We start from the raw sequence: 15,373 nt of genomic DNA, 5'->3' as shown, positions 1-15,373 counted from the left end.
CTTATATCCAATCTAAACTTCCCCTGTTTAAGTTTTAACCCGTTACCCCTTGTCCTGTTACTACAGTCCCTGACAAAGAGTCCCTCCCCAGCATCCCTATAGGCCCCCTTCAGGTACTGGAAGGCTGCTATTAGGTCTCAACGCAGCCTTCTCTTCTCCAGGCTGAAAAGCCCCAACTTCCTCAGCCTGTCTTTATACGGGAGGTGCTCCAGTCCCCTGATCATCCTCGTGGCCCTCCTCTGGACTTGTTCCAGCAGTTCCATGTCCTTTTTATGTTGAGGACACCAGAACTGCACACAATACTCCAGGTGAGGTCTCACAAGAGCAGAGTAGAGGGGCAGGATCACAGAATCCCACAGAATCCCAAGGGTTGGAAGGGACCTCAAAAGATCATCTAGTCCAACCCCCCCACAAGAGCAGGGTAACCTACAGTACATCACACAGGAACTTGTCCAGGCGGGCCTTGAATATCTCCAGTGTAGGAGACTCCACAACCCCCCTGGGCAACCTGTTCCAGTGCTCTGTCACTCTTACAGTAAAGAAGTTCTTCCTGATGTTAACGTGGAACTTCCTATGCTCCAGTTTACACCCCTTGCCCCTTGTCCTATCACTGGATATCACTGAAAAAAGCCTAGCTCCATCATCCTGACACCTACCCTTTACATATTTGTAAACATTGATGAGGTCACCCCTCAGTCTCCTCTTCTCCAAGCTAAAGAGACCCAGCTCCCTCAGCCTCTCCTCATAAGGGAGATGTTCCACTCCCTTAATAATCTTTGTGGCTCTGCGCTGGACTCCTTCAAGTAATTCCCTGTCCTTCTTGAACAGAGGGGCCCAGAACTGGATGCAATATTCCAGATGCGGCCTCACCAAGGCTGAGTAGAGGGGGAGGAGAACCTCTCTTGACCTACTAACCACTCCCTTTCTAATGCACCCTAAGATGCCATTTGCCTTCTTGGCCGCAAGAGCACATTGCTGGCTCATGGTCATCCTCCTATCCACCAGGACCCCCAGGTCCCTTTCCCCTTCGCTACTTTCCAGCAGGTCAACCCCCAACCTGTACTGGTACATGGGGTTGTTCTTCCCCAGATGCAAGACTCTACACTTGCCCTTGTTAAATTTCATCAAGTTTCTCCCCGCCCAACTCTCCAGCCTGTCCAGGTCTAGCTGAATGGCAGCACAGCCTTCTGGTGTGTCAGCCACTCCACCCAGTTTTGTGTCATCAGCGAACTTGCTGATGGTGCACTCAGTTCCCTCATCCAGGTCATTGATGAAAATATTAAACAGCACCAGTCCCAGCACCGACCCCTGAGGAACTCCACTAGTCACAGACCTCCAGCTAGATTCTGCGCCACTGACCACAACTCTCTGCCTTCTTCCTTTCAACCAGTTCTCGATCCACCTCACTACTTGATCGTCAAGCCCACACTTCTTTAATGGGATCACCACACTTCTTTAGAAGGATCACCTCCTTCGACCTGCTGGTCACACTCCTTTTGATGCATCCCAGGATACGGTTGGCTTTCTGGGCTGCGAGTGCACACTGCCGGCTCATGTTCATTTTCTCATCGACCAGCACCCCCAAGTCCTTCTCCACAGGGCCGCTCTGAATCTCTTCTTTGCCCAGTCTGTAGCCGTGCCTGGGATTGCTCCGACCCAGGTGTAGGACCCTGCACTTGCCGTGGTTGAACTTCATAAGGTTGGCATCAGCCCACCTCACAAGCGTGTCAAGGTCCCTCTGGATGGCATCCCTTCCCTCCAGCGTATCAACCGGACCACACAGCTTGGTGTCATCGGCAAACTTGCTGAGGGCACACTCAATCCCACTGTCCATGTCAGCGACGAAGATGTTAAACAAGACCGGTCCCAACACCGATCCCTGAGGGACACCACTCGTTACTGGTCTCCAGCCTGACATCGGGCCATTGACCACAACTCTTTGTGTGCGGCCATCCAACCAGTTCTTTATCCACCGAGTGGTCCATCCATCAAATTGATATCTCTCCAATTTAGAGAGAAGGATGTCGTGTGGGACAGTGTCAAACGCTTTGCACAAGTCCAGGTAGATGACGTCAACTGCTTTACCCTTATCCATCAATTCTGTAGCCCCATCATAGAAGGCCACCAAATTGGTCAGGCAGGATTTCCCCCTAGTGAAGCCATGCTGGCTGTCACCAAGCACCTTGTTGTTTTTCATGTGCCTTAGCATGTTGTCCAGGAGAATGTGCTCCAAGATTTTACCAGGCACAGAGGTGAGACTGACTGGTCTGTAATTCCCCGGGTCTTCCATTTTCCCCTTCTTGAAAATGGGGGTTATATTTCCCTTTTTCCAGTCGTCGGGAACTTCACCTGACTGCCATGATTTTTCAAATATGATGGCCAGTGGCTTAGCAACTTCATTCGCCAGCTCCTTCAGGACCCGCGGATGGATTCCATCAGGTCCCACGGACTTGTGCGCGTTCAGATTTTGAAGATGGTCTCGAACCAGATCCTCTCCTACAGTGGGCCCAAGGTCTTCATTCTCACAGCCCCTGCATCTACTTTCTAAGACCTGGGTGGTGCAGTCAGAGCCTTTGCCAGTGAAGAGCGAGGCGAAGAAGTCATTCAGAACCTCAGCCTTCTCCAAATCCTGCGTAGCCAGTTCTCCCGAAAGCTTCCTCAGGGGGCCTATTTTGTCCCTTGTCTGTTTTTTGTTTGCTACGTACCTGTAGAATCCCTTCCTATTATCCTTAACATCCCTGGCTATGTTTAATTCTAACTGGGCCTTAGCCTTCCTAACCTGGTCCCTAGCTTCCCGGACAACATCCCTGTACACTACCCAGGCAACCTGTCCTTGCTTCCATTTTATATAAGCCTCTTTTTTCCTTTGAATTTTCCTCAGCAGCTCCTTATCCATCTAAGGAGGTCTCCTGGCCCTCCTGCTGCACTTCCTTCTAGTTGGGATGCAGCACTCCTGAGCTTGCAGCAGGTGATCCTTGAATATCAACCAACAGTCTTGGGCCCCCCTGCCCTCCAGGGCTATATCCCATGGAATCTTACTAAGCAGGCTCCTGAAGAGGCCAAAGTCTGCTCTTTTGAAGTCCAGGGCAGTGAGCTTGCTACACGCTCTTCTCACTCTCCTGGGGATCTCAAATTCGACCATCTCGTGATCGCTGCATCCAAGGCTGCCCTGGAGTACCACATTCTCAACAAGCCCTTCCCTGTTGGTGAGCACGAGGTCAAGCATGGCACCTCTCCTTGTCGGCTCCTCTATTACTTGCAGAAGGAAGTTGTCTTCCACACAATCGAGGAACCTCCTGGATTGCTTGTGCCGTGCAGTGCCATCGTTCCAACAGATGTCAGGGTTGTTGAAATCCCCCATGAGAACAAGGGCCTGAGAGTGTGAGGCTTTTCCTATCTGTCTGTAGAGTGCTTCATCCACAGGTTCTCCTTGATCAGGCGGCCTGTAACAGATCCCCAGAATAATGTCCCCCATAGCTGTTTTCCCTTTAACCCTGACCCACAAACTCTCTGTTGACTGCTCCCCTGTCCCCAGACAGAGTTCCATACTCTCCAGCCTATCCCTAACATAAATAGCAACTCCCCCTCCCCACCTGCCAGGTGTGTCCTTTCTAAAGAGTCTGTAACCTTCCATTCCAACACTCCAGTCATAGGAGCCATCCCACCATGTTTCTGTGATGCCTATTATATCATACCCCTGCAGACTTGCACACATCTGTAATTCCTCTTGTTTGTTCCCCATGCTACGGGCGTTTGTATAGAGGCATCTGAGCCGAGCTCCAAATGAAGCCAGCTCGTTGGCTGGAGCAGCTGGAATATCTCTACATTGCTCCGAGCATTTATTATAGGTGCTGGCAACTGACTGGGTGTGTTGGGATGGAATGATGCCCCCCTCCCCCATCACATCTAGTTTAAAGCATCCTTCACCAGTCTGGCAAGCCTTCTACCAAAACCGCTCTTCCCCTTTGTCAGACCAGCTCCATCAGTCCCCACTAGACCTGGCCTACTAACTTGGGTCCCATGTTCAAGACACCCAAACCCCTGACTATGGCACCACCCTTCTAACCATTTGTTAACCTGGCCAATCCTCCTAGCCTTTTTAGGGTCCTCCCCTTTATCCTGGAGAATAGATGAAAAGACAATCTGAGCTCCAGAGCCCTTAACCACCTCTCCCAGGGCTCTGTAGACCTTAATGTTCTCTGGGCTCCTGCTATCTATGTCACTAGCACCCACATGGATTGCTAGAGGTGGGTATTAGTCAGTGGGACTTACCAGTCCAGGCAGCCTCTCTGCAACATCCCTGATCCGTGCCCCTGGTAGGCAACACACCTCCCTTGAGACTGGGTCAGGCCAACAGACGGGTTCCTCTGTGCCTTGCAAAGTAGAGTCCCCTAATACTATGACCCACTGCTCTTTCCTGGCAGCGCCAAGTAGAGATCTTCTTTACCAGTGCATCAGCCGGTTGTTTCTGGTGCGAGTGCGTTTCCTCATCAGCCCCCTGCAGAACTGCAAAGTGGTTCTGGATGGGGACAACAGATTTAGGAGGAAGCCTCTTGCTTTTAATTGTCCTCTTCCTTCTTTTTTTTTTTTTGTTGGCTTGTTTTGTTACTATTTCCCAGCTTCCTGGGTGTCGTGGTTTAAACCGAACCACAAGCCTCGTCCACTCACTCCCCCCCTTTCTTTCCCTCCCCCTGCTACTGGAGGGACGGAGAGGAGAATCGAAAAGAATGCAACTCCCACGGGTTGAGATAAGAACAATTTAGTAACTAAGGTATAACACAAATCACTACTGCTACCACCAATAATAATAATGCTAAAGGAAATAACAAGAGGAAAGAATACAACACCTCAGCACCAGCTGACTGATAACTCGCCCCACTCCCCCCAGCCAAGCACCGACCGATACCTCGTCCAACCCTGCAGTCCCAACCCTTCCGGGTAACTCCCCGTTACATCCTGGGCATGACGTACCGTGGTATGGAATACCTCTTTGGTCAGTTTGGGTCAGGTGTCCTGTCTCTGCTCCCTCCCAGCCTCCCCTCCTCCCTGGCAGAGCATGAGGCTCAGAAAGTCCTTGGCCACACCAAACATTCGAGCAGCAACTGAAAACATCGGCGTTATCACCACTGCTCCAAGGCCAAAAGATCAAAACACAGCACTGTACTAGCTCCTAAGAAGGAGAAAAATGACTGCTGCTGCTCAAAACCAGGACATTATCCACCCCTTATTCCATACCATTCACGTCATGCTCAGATCCCACATCTTCAATATGCCATCACTCTTACATATATATATACGTCTACATATACACAGAGAAAAACATCATTTCTTAGTGCATGGACCTATAAAGCTGCTGAGTCCATCTGGTCCATGATGTCAGGTTCCATCTCTTGTTACAGTCTCTCAGAGCAGGAGAGGCTGTGTGCAGTGTTCACACTAGTGAATAACCTGGGCAATAGTGTCCATTGCTAAGTCCACCCCTCGATCATGAGTCCATCTCTGTGTCGCATCTCTGCCCTGATGGCCTGAAGTGCCATGGGCCCACCAGGTTCAAAATAATTCACTGTCCCCTTCAGCAGTTTCTGCAGCTTGTTGCTGGGGACTCCATACAGCTGCCTTCCATCTCCAATGCTTCCAAAGCACTGGAGGGGCCCAGTGGACCAGGTACTCGCTCATACTGTCCCACACACACTGCCACTCATGGCTGTCCAGCCTTGGGGAAGATCTCCTGGTCCTCCCATATTGTGGTCTAACCCCAAACAAGAAGCAAACCTGAGTCTGCTTGACTTCTGAGATCAGACAAAATGGCCGTGGGTAGAACACACTCTGTGTGTGTGCCACCATGCTGACCCCCATCACAATCAGCAGGCAGGTCCCAAGGGTACCCAGAGGCCATTCAAACCCTTCAGAACTCTCCAATGACGCTGCTGTGCTTGTCCCTGGGGCTGGTGCAGCTGCTGTGCCTGCCGGCTCTCTCACCACCAGCTTCTCTTTTCCTGGGTGCAGCTCTTCCTCCTCTGCCTTGCTGGGAAATGCTGCCTGGGCTCCGGCATCCTCCTGGGGCTCGGCGGGCGGCTGCCGGGGGACGCTCTCGGCCGCCACGAGGCTCGGTTCCTCCGCGGGGCTCGGCTCCTCCGCGGGGCTCGGCTCCTCCGCCGCCTCCTCCCGCTGCTCAGCAGCCGCCTTCCTCCCGGCCTCCGGCCCCGCTCCCGCCGCCGCCTGGTCCCCGGGGCCGCTCTCCCGGGCCGCTTCGGCCGCCGCCGGCTCCCGGGGCCGCTCCCCCTCAGCTCCCCGCAGCCTCACAAAGACGGAGGCGAGGACAAGGGCCAGGGCGGTGAAGAGCAGCGGGACGGCCGGGTACAAGTCCACGGCCACGTCCATCTCTCCCTGCTGCCGGAGCCCAACCGTATTACAAGCCATTGCCATAAAGTACAGTGAAACAAAAACCTTAGCCCAAGCCCCACACTTGATAAACACTACCACAGGGAATACCGGCTCTAAGTAATGTACTACATTCTGAAGCTCTGAGAGCAAGAGAAACAACTTTGAGAGCCAATAAATCAGCACTGTGACGACTATTAATCTGATCATCTCCGTCGTTATCTCAACCCTTCGTGCCCCACGTTGGGCGCCAAAAAGAACTGTCGTGGTTTAAACCGAACCACAAGCCTCGTCCACTCACTCCCCCCCTTTCTTTCCCTCCCCCTGCTACTGGAGGGACGGAGAGGAGAATCGAAAAGAATGCAACTCCCACGGGTTGAGATAAGAACAGTTTAGTAACTAAGGTATAACACAAATCACTACTGCTACCACCAATAATAATAATGCTAAAGGAAATAACAAGAGGAAAGAATACAACACCTCAGCACCAGCTGACTGATAACTCGCCCCACTCCCCCCAGCCAAGCACCGACCGATACCTCGTCCAACCCTGCAGTCCCAACCCTTCCGGGTAACTCCCCGTTACATCCTGGGCATGACGTACCGTGGTATGGAATACCTCTTTGGTCAGTTTGGGTCAGGTGTCCTGTCTCTGCTCCCTCCCAGCCTCCCCTCCTCCCTGGCAGAGCATGAGGCTCAGAAAGTCCTTGGCCACACCAAACATTCGAGCAGCAACTGAAAACATCGGCGTTATCACCACTGCTCCAAGGCCAAAAGATCAAAACACAGCACTGTACTAGCTCCTAAGAAGGAGAAAAATGACTGCTGCTGCTCAAAACCAGGACACTGGGTTAATGGCCTCCTTCTTCCCTCCGTGAACTACAGTGGATGCTTGAGGCCCCTGCACAGTCTGGGCCTGGAGCAAGCAGTCCTGCTTCCTCTCAGCTTCCCTAACATCTTTCAGCCTATTGACAACATCCCGCAGCTCAGCCACCTGCTGCAGGAGGACCTCCACCAGGGAGCACCGAGTGCAGCCCTGCCCATTGTGCACCCTCACCTCAGGAGGCCAGTGCAGGCACTCTCTCCACTCTGAACTCTGTGCTCCAGCCTCCCCTCTCATCTGCTCTGTCTGGGTGCCTACGCTGGCCACCACCAGGGCAGCCAGAACAGAACTCCCAGACCGGGCTCTGGTCATAGGGCGCATAAACTGCCTCAACCCACCCTGGTTGCTTGCATTCCCTGGGGCAGGTTTTTCCAGTCATCGGGAACTTCACCTGACTGCCACGATTTTTCAAATGTTATGGACAGCGGCTTAACAACTTCATTCGCCAGCTCCTTCAGGACCCGCAGATGGATTTCATCAGGTCCCATGGACTTGTGTACATTCAGGTTCTTAAGATGGTCTCGAACCAGATCCTCTCCTACAGTGGGCCTAAGGTCTTCATTTTCACAATCCCTGCGTCTACCTTCCAAGACTTTGGTGGTGTGGTTAGAGCGTTTGCCAGTGAAGACTGAGGCAAAGAAGTCATTAAGAACCTCTGCCTTCTCCAAATCCAGGGTATTCACCCATGCTGTTTGGCATCCTGGGGTTTCTCCCCCCTGGGATACGTCTTGAGGTCAAACGTGGTTTCTGATGCTGGGAAAACCAGCCAGGTTTTGTGGCAGTTGTCGCCGGCACAGTTGATGACGCAGGTGGTATTGGTGTGTCCCACAGTGCCTGGAATTTCTGAAACAGGGCAGCAAGGCATCTCCTGGAAAGGTGTTGGGAAATATTCTTGTGAGACACCCTGCCAGAACCCAGCCTTGCTAGGAGGGAACCGCTATGCCAGAGCTGGCCATTAGTCATGCTTTTCACCAAACACCTTAATCCATCATTATCTGGGCACATATCAGATCCTTGCCAAGAGCAATGTGGGAAGAGGGGGTTTGATTCGGAGAAAAATCCAGGAACAAACTCGCCAATAAAGTCTTCAAGTTGACAAGCAGGTATTCTTTATTGTGGTGCCAGGAGACGTGGGGGATAGCTCCTCCTAACGTATGTCTCTGTATTGCTACGCAAGCCGTCCTTATATAGCCGCTGGGCATACATACGTATTCATGAGGTTATGTATGGATTACATTATTTTCCAGAAAGTTCCCTGCATGCGTACAAAATTGTGGTAGTGGTCTCTGAGGGTCGTTTACTTCTCCCAGCAATCTTCATCACTTCTGGCAGCCTTTGAAGCACATGCAGTAGATGCTTATACCAGCTTAATTGGTTCATTAACAGCACAGACATAATAATCCTCCTGTCCTCCTACTTATCAGTTAGTTTAACTGTAGCCCATCCTGGACACCTGCCATTCCCATATACTCCTTATCCTTGCATCCTGTTCTTCTAGACTGTTTTTCTTAAAACTACGTCAACTACAACAGTTTATCTTGTACAAGAATTCTTAGTATGTTCTCTAGCTGTACTCTATTTTTTCTATGTATCCTGCACCTCAGTAATTTTCCATTGCTACTGTTGCAAAGCCATCGAACTTAACATTACTTAAAACTGATTCCAAAGCTTTATATATTCCATTTTGTAATGTTGTGGCCCCCCCTTGTCTCAGGTTGTAAGCATGGTCTTCCTGTTCCCCTGCCATCCTTTTTGCTGCCTGTGTGTAATTAACAGAGTCATTAAAAACAGGATGAGTTAAATGGTATTCATTTTTGTGGCAGATGTTTTTAATTGAGATATGAAACAATTTACCAGTTTACATAAACAATACCAAATGAAGGCTTGTAAAACAGATAAGGCTGTTTGGCTTTTGTCATTGTTTTGAGGAAAATCAAGCCCATCCCCATCTGCCCTGGCCACGGTGGCACAGGATGAGCCAGAGCTGGCTGGCACTGCCAGTGTGGAGCAAGGCAGCAGGTTTGGGTCTTTGGGTCTTTGGGTGGCTGGTTGTGCCTTGAGAAATGGGGTTTGTTTGGTTTGAGGTGCATGGGGGAGCCTGGTCCTGTGTTGGTGTCCCACATGGAGCTATGCTGTCACTGCCACACTGGGGGAGATGGAAGGGTACCAGACATCAGGGTCCTTGCTGGCAGTTGCTGCCTTGGAGTTGAGCAAGGAGCACTGCCCATGGTGCATCCTCCAGCAGCACCAGATGTCCCTGGGATGCTGTCCTGGTGGGGCTGCAGGGAAAGCAAAGCAAATCAGGATGAAAAGTTGGACCAGATGATCCTTGAGGTCCCTTGTAACCTGGTATTCCATGATTCTATGATGAAACCTGCTTTACTCCCAGTATTGGGTGGGTGAGGAGCATCCCAGCCTGGGCCAGCTACGTGGGGCCCATCCCAGGACACCCATGAGCAAGGTGAGGATGGTGGGGACAAAGGCTGGATCACCAACCAGTGTAGAGGGCCACTGTAGTGGTGCAAGGGTGACAGGACCCATTCAGCTGAGCAGCTGAACTAAATCAGAGGGGCAATGCCTGAATTCATGGGGTGGTTGACATGGCACTGTACCCCTGGCTAGAGGAGCAAGGCAGACAAAGGCCTGTGCCAATTAGGGCATGAGTATCCTTACAAGGATCCCTGCATGCAGGCAGGAGTGCAGGCAGTGCCCAGATGTCTGGCAGGGCTGGGTGCTGCAGATACCTGAGCACAGCAGGGTCCTGCTGCCAGCACAGCCCTGGCACTGCTGGGCACATCAGTGTCCTGTCATCCTCATGGCAGCGAGAGCTCTCTGCACCTGGAACTGGTTGAAATAGTTCATTTACATCTTGTGCAGAGGGTTAAATTAATTGGATTTCCTTTTAAAAGGCTTCATTTATGCTGACAAGTGCTGAGGTTTTTTCTTGCTAGACTGGCTCCCCAAAATGTGCATACAGGGCACTACGGTGATGGGTCCTCAGTAGCTGCTGGGGTGGGCACATCCCTCCAGCATCCCACAGTGCTGTCTTGCTCCCTCTCTGCAAGCAATTGGGGATGAGCCACCTCCAAGCTGCCTGCTTTCACCTACCCCCATTGTCGTGTCCCTGGGGAGTGGATCAGGATGGGTGCAGAGGAGAAGGGAGACAGCGGTGCCCTACAGCTCCCACTACCTCTACCGGGCTCATGCACATGGCTGGTGCTGCTGCCTGGCTGCCGGAATTGCATGCTTCCTTAACATGCTCCATCTGGGACAGCTTGGTCCCCCACCATCCCATCGTGGAGTTGTTCTTGGCCACTGTCATGGTTTAAGCCCAGCTGGTAACTCAGAACCACGCAGCCTCTCGCTCACTCCCCTCCCCCTTCTTCCCCCCAGCTCCTGGGGGCATGGGGAGGTGTCGTGGTTTAAACTCAGTCAGCCATGCAGTCTCGCTCGCTCACTCCACCCCCCTTCCTTCCCACTCTGCTCCCAGAGGGATGGGGAGGAGAATCGAAGAAATGTAACTCCCACGGATTGAGATAAGAACAGTCCAGTAACTAAGGTATAACACAAAACCACTACTGCTACCACCAGTAATAATAATGATAAGGGAAATAACAAGGGAAAAGAAGACAACCACTCACCATCCGCTGACAGATACCCAGCCCAACCTGAGCAGAGACCTAGCCCATCTGGGCAACTGCCCCCAGTTTTACATCCTGGGCATGATGTGCTGTTGTATGGAATGCCTCTTTGGCTAGTTTGGGTCATGTGTCTTTGCTTCCTCCTGGCTTCCCCTCCTCCCTGGCAGAGCATGAGACTGAGAAAGTCCTTGGTCAGAGTAAACATTACTTAGCAACAACTAAAAACACTGGTGTTATCAGCTCTGTTCCCAGGCGGAAAGTCAAAACCACAGCACTGCACCAGCTACTAAGAAGGAGAAAAATGACTGCTACTGCTGAACCCAGAACAGGAGGAGAATGGAAAGAATGTACATGTTCCTATCTGTACAGACAGATAGGAATGTACATGTTCCTATCTGTACAGACAGATAGGAAAAGCCTCACGCTCGCAGGCCCTTGTTCTCATGGGGGATTTCAACAACCCTGACATCTGTTGGAACGATGGCACTGCACGGCACAAGCAATCCAGGAGGTTCCTCGATTGTGTGGAAGACAACTTCCTTCTGCAAGTAATAGAGGAGCCAACAAGGAGAGGTGCCATGCTTGACCTTGTGCTCACCAACAGGGAAGGGCTTGTTGAGAATGTGGTGCTACAGGGAAGCCTTGGTTGCAGCGATCATGAGATGGTCGAATTTGAGATCCCCAGGAGAGTGAGAAGAGCGTGTAGCAAGCTCACTGCCCTGGACTTCAAAAGAGCAGACTTTGGCCTCTTCAGGAGCCTGCTTAGTAAGGTTCCATGGAATATAGCCCTGGAGGGCAGGGGGGCCCAAGACTGTTGGTTGATATTCAAGGAACACCTGCTGCAAGCTCAGGAGTGCTGCATCCCAACTAGAAGGAAGTGCAGCAGGAAGGCCAGGAGACCTCCTTGGATGGATAAGGAGCTGCTGAGGAAAATTCAAAGGAAAAAAGAGGCTTATATAAAATGGAAGCAAGGACAGGTGGCATGGGTAGAGTACAGGGATGTTGTCCGGGAAGCTAGGGACCAGGTTAGGAAGGCTAAGGCCCAGTTAGAATTAAACATAGCCAGGGATGTCAAGGATAATAGGAAGGGATTCTACAGGTACGTAGCAAACAAAAAACAGACAAGGGACAAAATAGGCCCCCCGAGGAAGCTTTCGGGAGAACTGGCTACGCAGGATTTGGAGAAGGCTGAGGTTCTGAATGACTTCTTCGCCTCGCTCTTCACTGGCAAAGGCTCTGACTGCACCACCCAGGTCTTAGAAAGTAGATGCAGGGGCTGTGAGAATGAAGACCTTGGGCCCACTGTAGGAGAGGATCTGGTTCGAGACCATCTTCAAAATCTGAACGCGCACAAGTCCGTGGGACCTGATGGAATCCATCCGCGGGTCCTGAAGGAGCTGGCGAATGAAGTTGCTAAGCCACTGGCCATCATATTTGAAAAATCATGGCAGTCAGGTGAAGTTCCCGACGACTGGAAAAAGGGAAATATAACCCTTCCAACCCTTGGGATTCTGTGATTCTGTGATTCTGTGAAGACCCGGGGAATTACAGACCAGTCAGTCTCACCTCTGTGCCTGGTAAAATCTTGGAGCACATTCTCCTGGAAAACATGCTAAGGCACATGAAAAACAACAAGGTGCTTGGTGACAGCCAGCATGGCTTCACTAGGGGGAAATCCTGCCTGACCAATTTGGTGGCCTTCCATAATGGGGCTACAGAATTGATGGATAAGGGTAAAGCAGTTGACGTCATCTACCTGGACTTGTGCAAAGCGTTTGACACTGTCCCACACGACATCCTTGTATCTAAATTGGAGAGATATCAATTTGATGGATGGACCACTCGGTGGATAAAGAACTGGCTGGATGGCCACACACAAAGAGTTGTGGTCAATGGCTCGATGTCAGGCTGGAGACCAGTAACGAGTGGTGTCCCTCAGGGATCGGTGTTGGGACATCTTCAACATCTTGTTCAACATCTTCGTCGCTGACATGGGCAGTGGGATTGAGTGTGCCCTCAGCAAGTTTGCCGATGACACCAAGCTGTGTGGTCCGGTTGATACGCTGGAGGGAAGTGATGCCATCCAGAGGGACCTTGACACGCTTGTGAGGTTGGCTGATGCCAACATTATGAAGTTCAACCACGACAAGTGCAGGGTCCTACACCTGGGTCGGAGCAATCCCAGGCACAGCTACAGACTGGGCAAAGAAGAGATTCAGAGCGGCCCTGCAGAGAAGGACTTGGGGGTGCTGGTCGATGAGAAAATGAACATGAGCCGGCAGTGTGCGCTCGCAGCCCAGAAAGCCAACCGTATCCTGGGCTGCATCAAAAGGAGTGTGACCAGCTGGTCGAAGGAGGTGATCCTGCCCCTCTACTCTGCTCTTGTGAGACCTCACCTGGAGTATTGTGTGCAGTTCTGGTGTCCTCAACATAAAAAGGACATGGAACTGTCCAGAGGAGGGCCACGAGGATGATCAGGGGACTGGAGCACCTCCCGTATGAAGACAGGCTGAGGAAGTTGGGGCTTTTCAGCCTGGAGAAGAGAAGGCTGCGTGGAGACCTAATAGCAGCCTTCCAGTACCTGAAGGGTGCCTATAGGGATGCTGGGGAGGGACTCTTTGTCAGGGACTGTAGTGACAGGACAAGGGGTAATGGGTTAAAACTTAAACAGGGGAAGTTTAGATTGGATATAAGGAGGAAATTCTTTCCTGTTAGGGTGGTGAGACACTGGAATCGGTTGCCTAGGGAGGTTGTGAGTGCTCCATCCCTGGCGGTGTTCAAGGCCAGGTTGGATGAAGCCTTGTGTGGGATGGTTTAGTGTGAGGAGTCCCTGCCCATGGCAGGGGGGTTGGAACTAGATGATCTTGAGGTCCTTTCCAACCCTAACCATTCTATGATTCTATGATTCTATACATCCCACAGGTTGAGATAAGAACAGTCCAGTAACTAAGGTACCGTACAAAATTACTACTACTACCACTAATAATAATAAGGGAAATGGCAAGGGGAGAGGATACAATTGCTCACCAGCTGCCAACCTATACCCAGCCCAACCCAAGCAGTGATCTGGGCCTTCCAGGAAACTCCCCCCCAGTTTATATACTGGGCATGATATGATGTGGCATGGAATACCCCTTTGGCTTGTTTGGGTCAGTTGTCCTGTCTCTGCTTCCTCCCAGCTTCTTCTACCCCTTCTCACTGTCAGAGCATGAGACTGAAATGTCCTTGATTGGAGTAAGCATTACTTAGCAACTAGTAAAAACATCGGTGTGTTATCAGCGTTGTTCTCAGGGTAAAGTAAATATACGGCACTGCACCAGCTACTAAGAAGGAGAAAAATAGCTGTTACAGCCGAAGCCAGAACAGTATCCACCCCTTATCCCATGCCATTCACGTCATGCTCAGATCCCATATTTTAAAATGTACCATCGCTTTTTGTCTCATATTGATGTGGACTATTGTGTACAAGAAGGAATTGCTTAAGTTACACAGCTTGCTTAACAGATATATCACTCAGCAAATACTTATTGTGCCTTACCAGGCAGTACCAGAACATAACCTCCTAATAAAGAAAATAGATATTTAGGTTTCAGCAAAAATCATTTGGACATAGACCAGACTCATCCAAGCTCCTAAAGAGCATGCGTGAAGACCAAGGGTGAAAAGTTCAGGCCTGAGGAAGATTCGTTTACTTCATCTGGAGACCCCTGCCCAAGACCACCAGGAGGCACTGCGCATGCGTAAAGGACCTTTGAGCTCATTATAATAAGAAGCGGGGATAGAACATAAATATGTATAGGCGTGTTGTGCAACTAAATACATATGTATGATTTTAGAGGATAAATGTAGAGGAAAAACGACACTGAGGTGCGCATGCCTTTGGAGGAGCAATCCCCCATGCGCCTTCAGATGAATAAATGCATACATACTTTACAATTTAACGAGTTGTGGAGTTTATTCCGATATCAATATATATATATATATATACACCCACTGTCGTGGTTTAAACCCAACCACAAACCTCTTTTGCTCGCTCCCCCCCTTCTTGCCCTCCCCCTGCTTCTGGAGGGACGGAGAGGAGAATCAAAAAAAAATGCAACTCCCATGGGTTGAGATAAGAACAGTTTAGTAAGTAAGGTATAACACAAATCACTACTGCTACCACCAATAATAATAGTGCTAAAGGAAATAGCAAGAGGAAAGAATACAACACCTCAACACCAGCCAACCAATAACTCACCCCACTCCCCCCAGCCAAGCACCGACCGATCCCTCGTCCAACCCTGTAGTCCCAACCCTTCCGGGTCACTCCAAGTTACATCCTGGGCATGACGTGCTGTGGTATGGAATACCTCTTTGGCTAGTTTGGGTCAGGTGTCCTGTCTCTGATTCCTCCCAGCCTCCCCTCCTCCCAGGCAGAGCATGAGGCTCAGAAAGTCCTTGGCCAGACCAAACATTCGAGCAGCAA

The 15,373-nt window shown here is 50.9% G+C and overlaps 1 protein-coding gene across 3 annotated transcripts in view; it reads right to left on the bottom strand.

Annotated features, from left to right (window-relative positions):
* Positions 1–7,224, bottom strand: part of LOC136004343 (uncharacterized) — a 37,838-nt gene extending 30,614 nt beyond the window's left edge. For all 3 annotated transcript variants that reach the window (XM_065660782.1, XM_065660783.1, XM_065660784.1), the window contains exon 1: positions 4,848–7,224. In XM_065660782.1, coding sequence (XP_065516854.1) covers positions 5,551–6,591 — 1,041 coding nt within the window. In that variant the 5' untranslated portion in view covers positions 6,592–7,224 and the 3' untranslated portion in view covers positions 4,848–5,550. The remainder of the gene's footprint in view (positions 1–4,847) is intronic.
* Between the last annotated feature and the right edge of the window lie 8,149 nt (positions 7,225–15,373).

This window comes from Lathamus discolor, chromosome W, assembly GCF_037157495.1.
Source record: "Lathamus discolor isolate bLatDis1 chromosome W, bLatDis1.hap1, whole genome shotgun sequence".
Taxonomy (NCBI): Eukaryota; Metazoa; Chordata; class Aves; order Psittaciformes; family Psittacidae; genus Lathamus; species Lathamus discolor.
The sequence above is the reverse complement of the archived record's forward strand: the minus strand, read 5'-3'. Positions and strand labels throughout refer to the sequence as shown.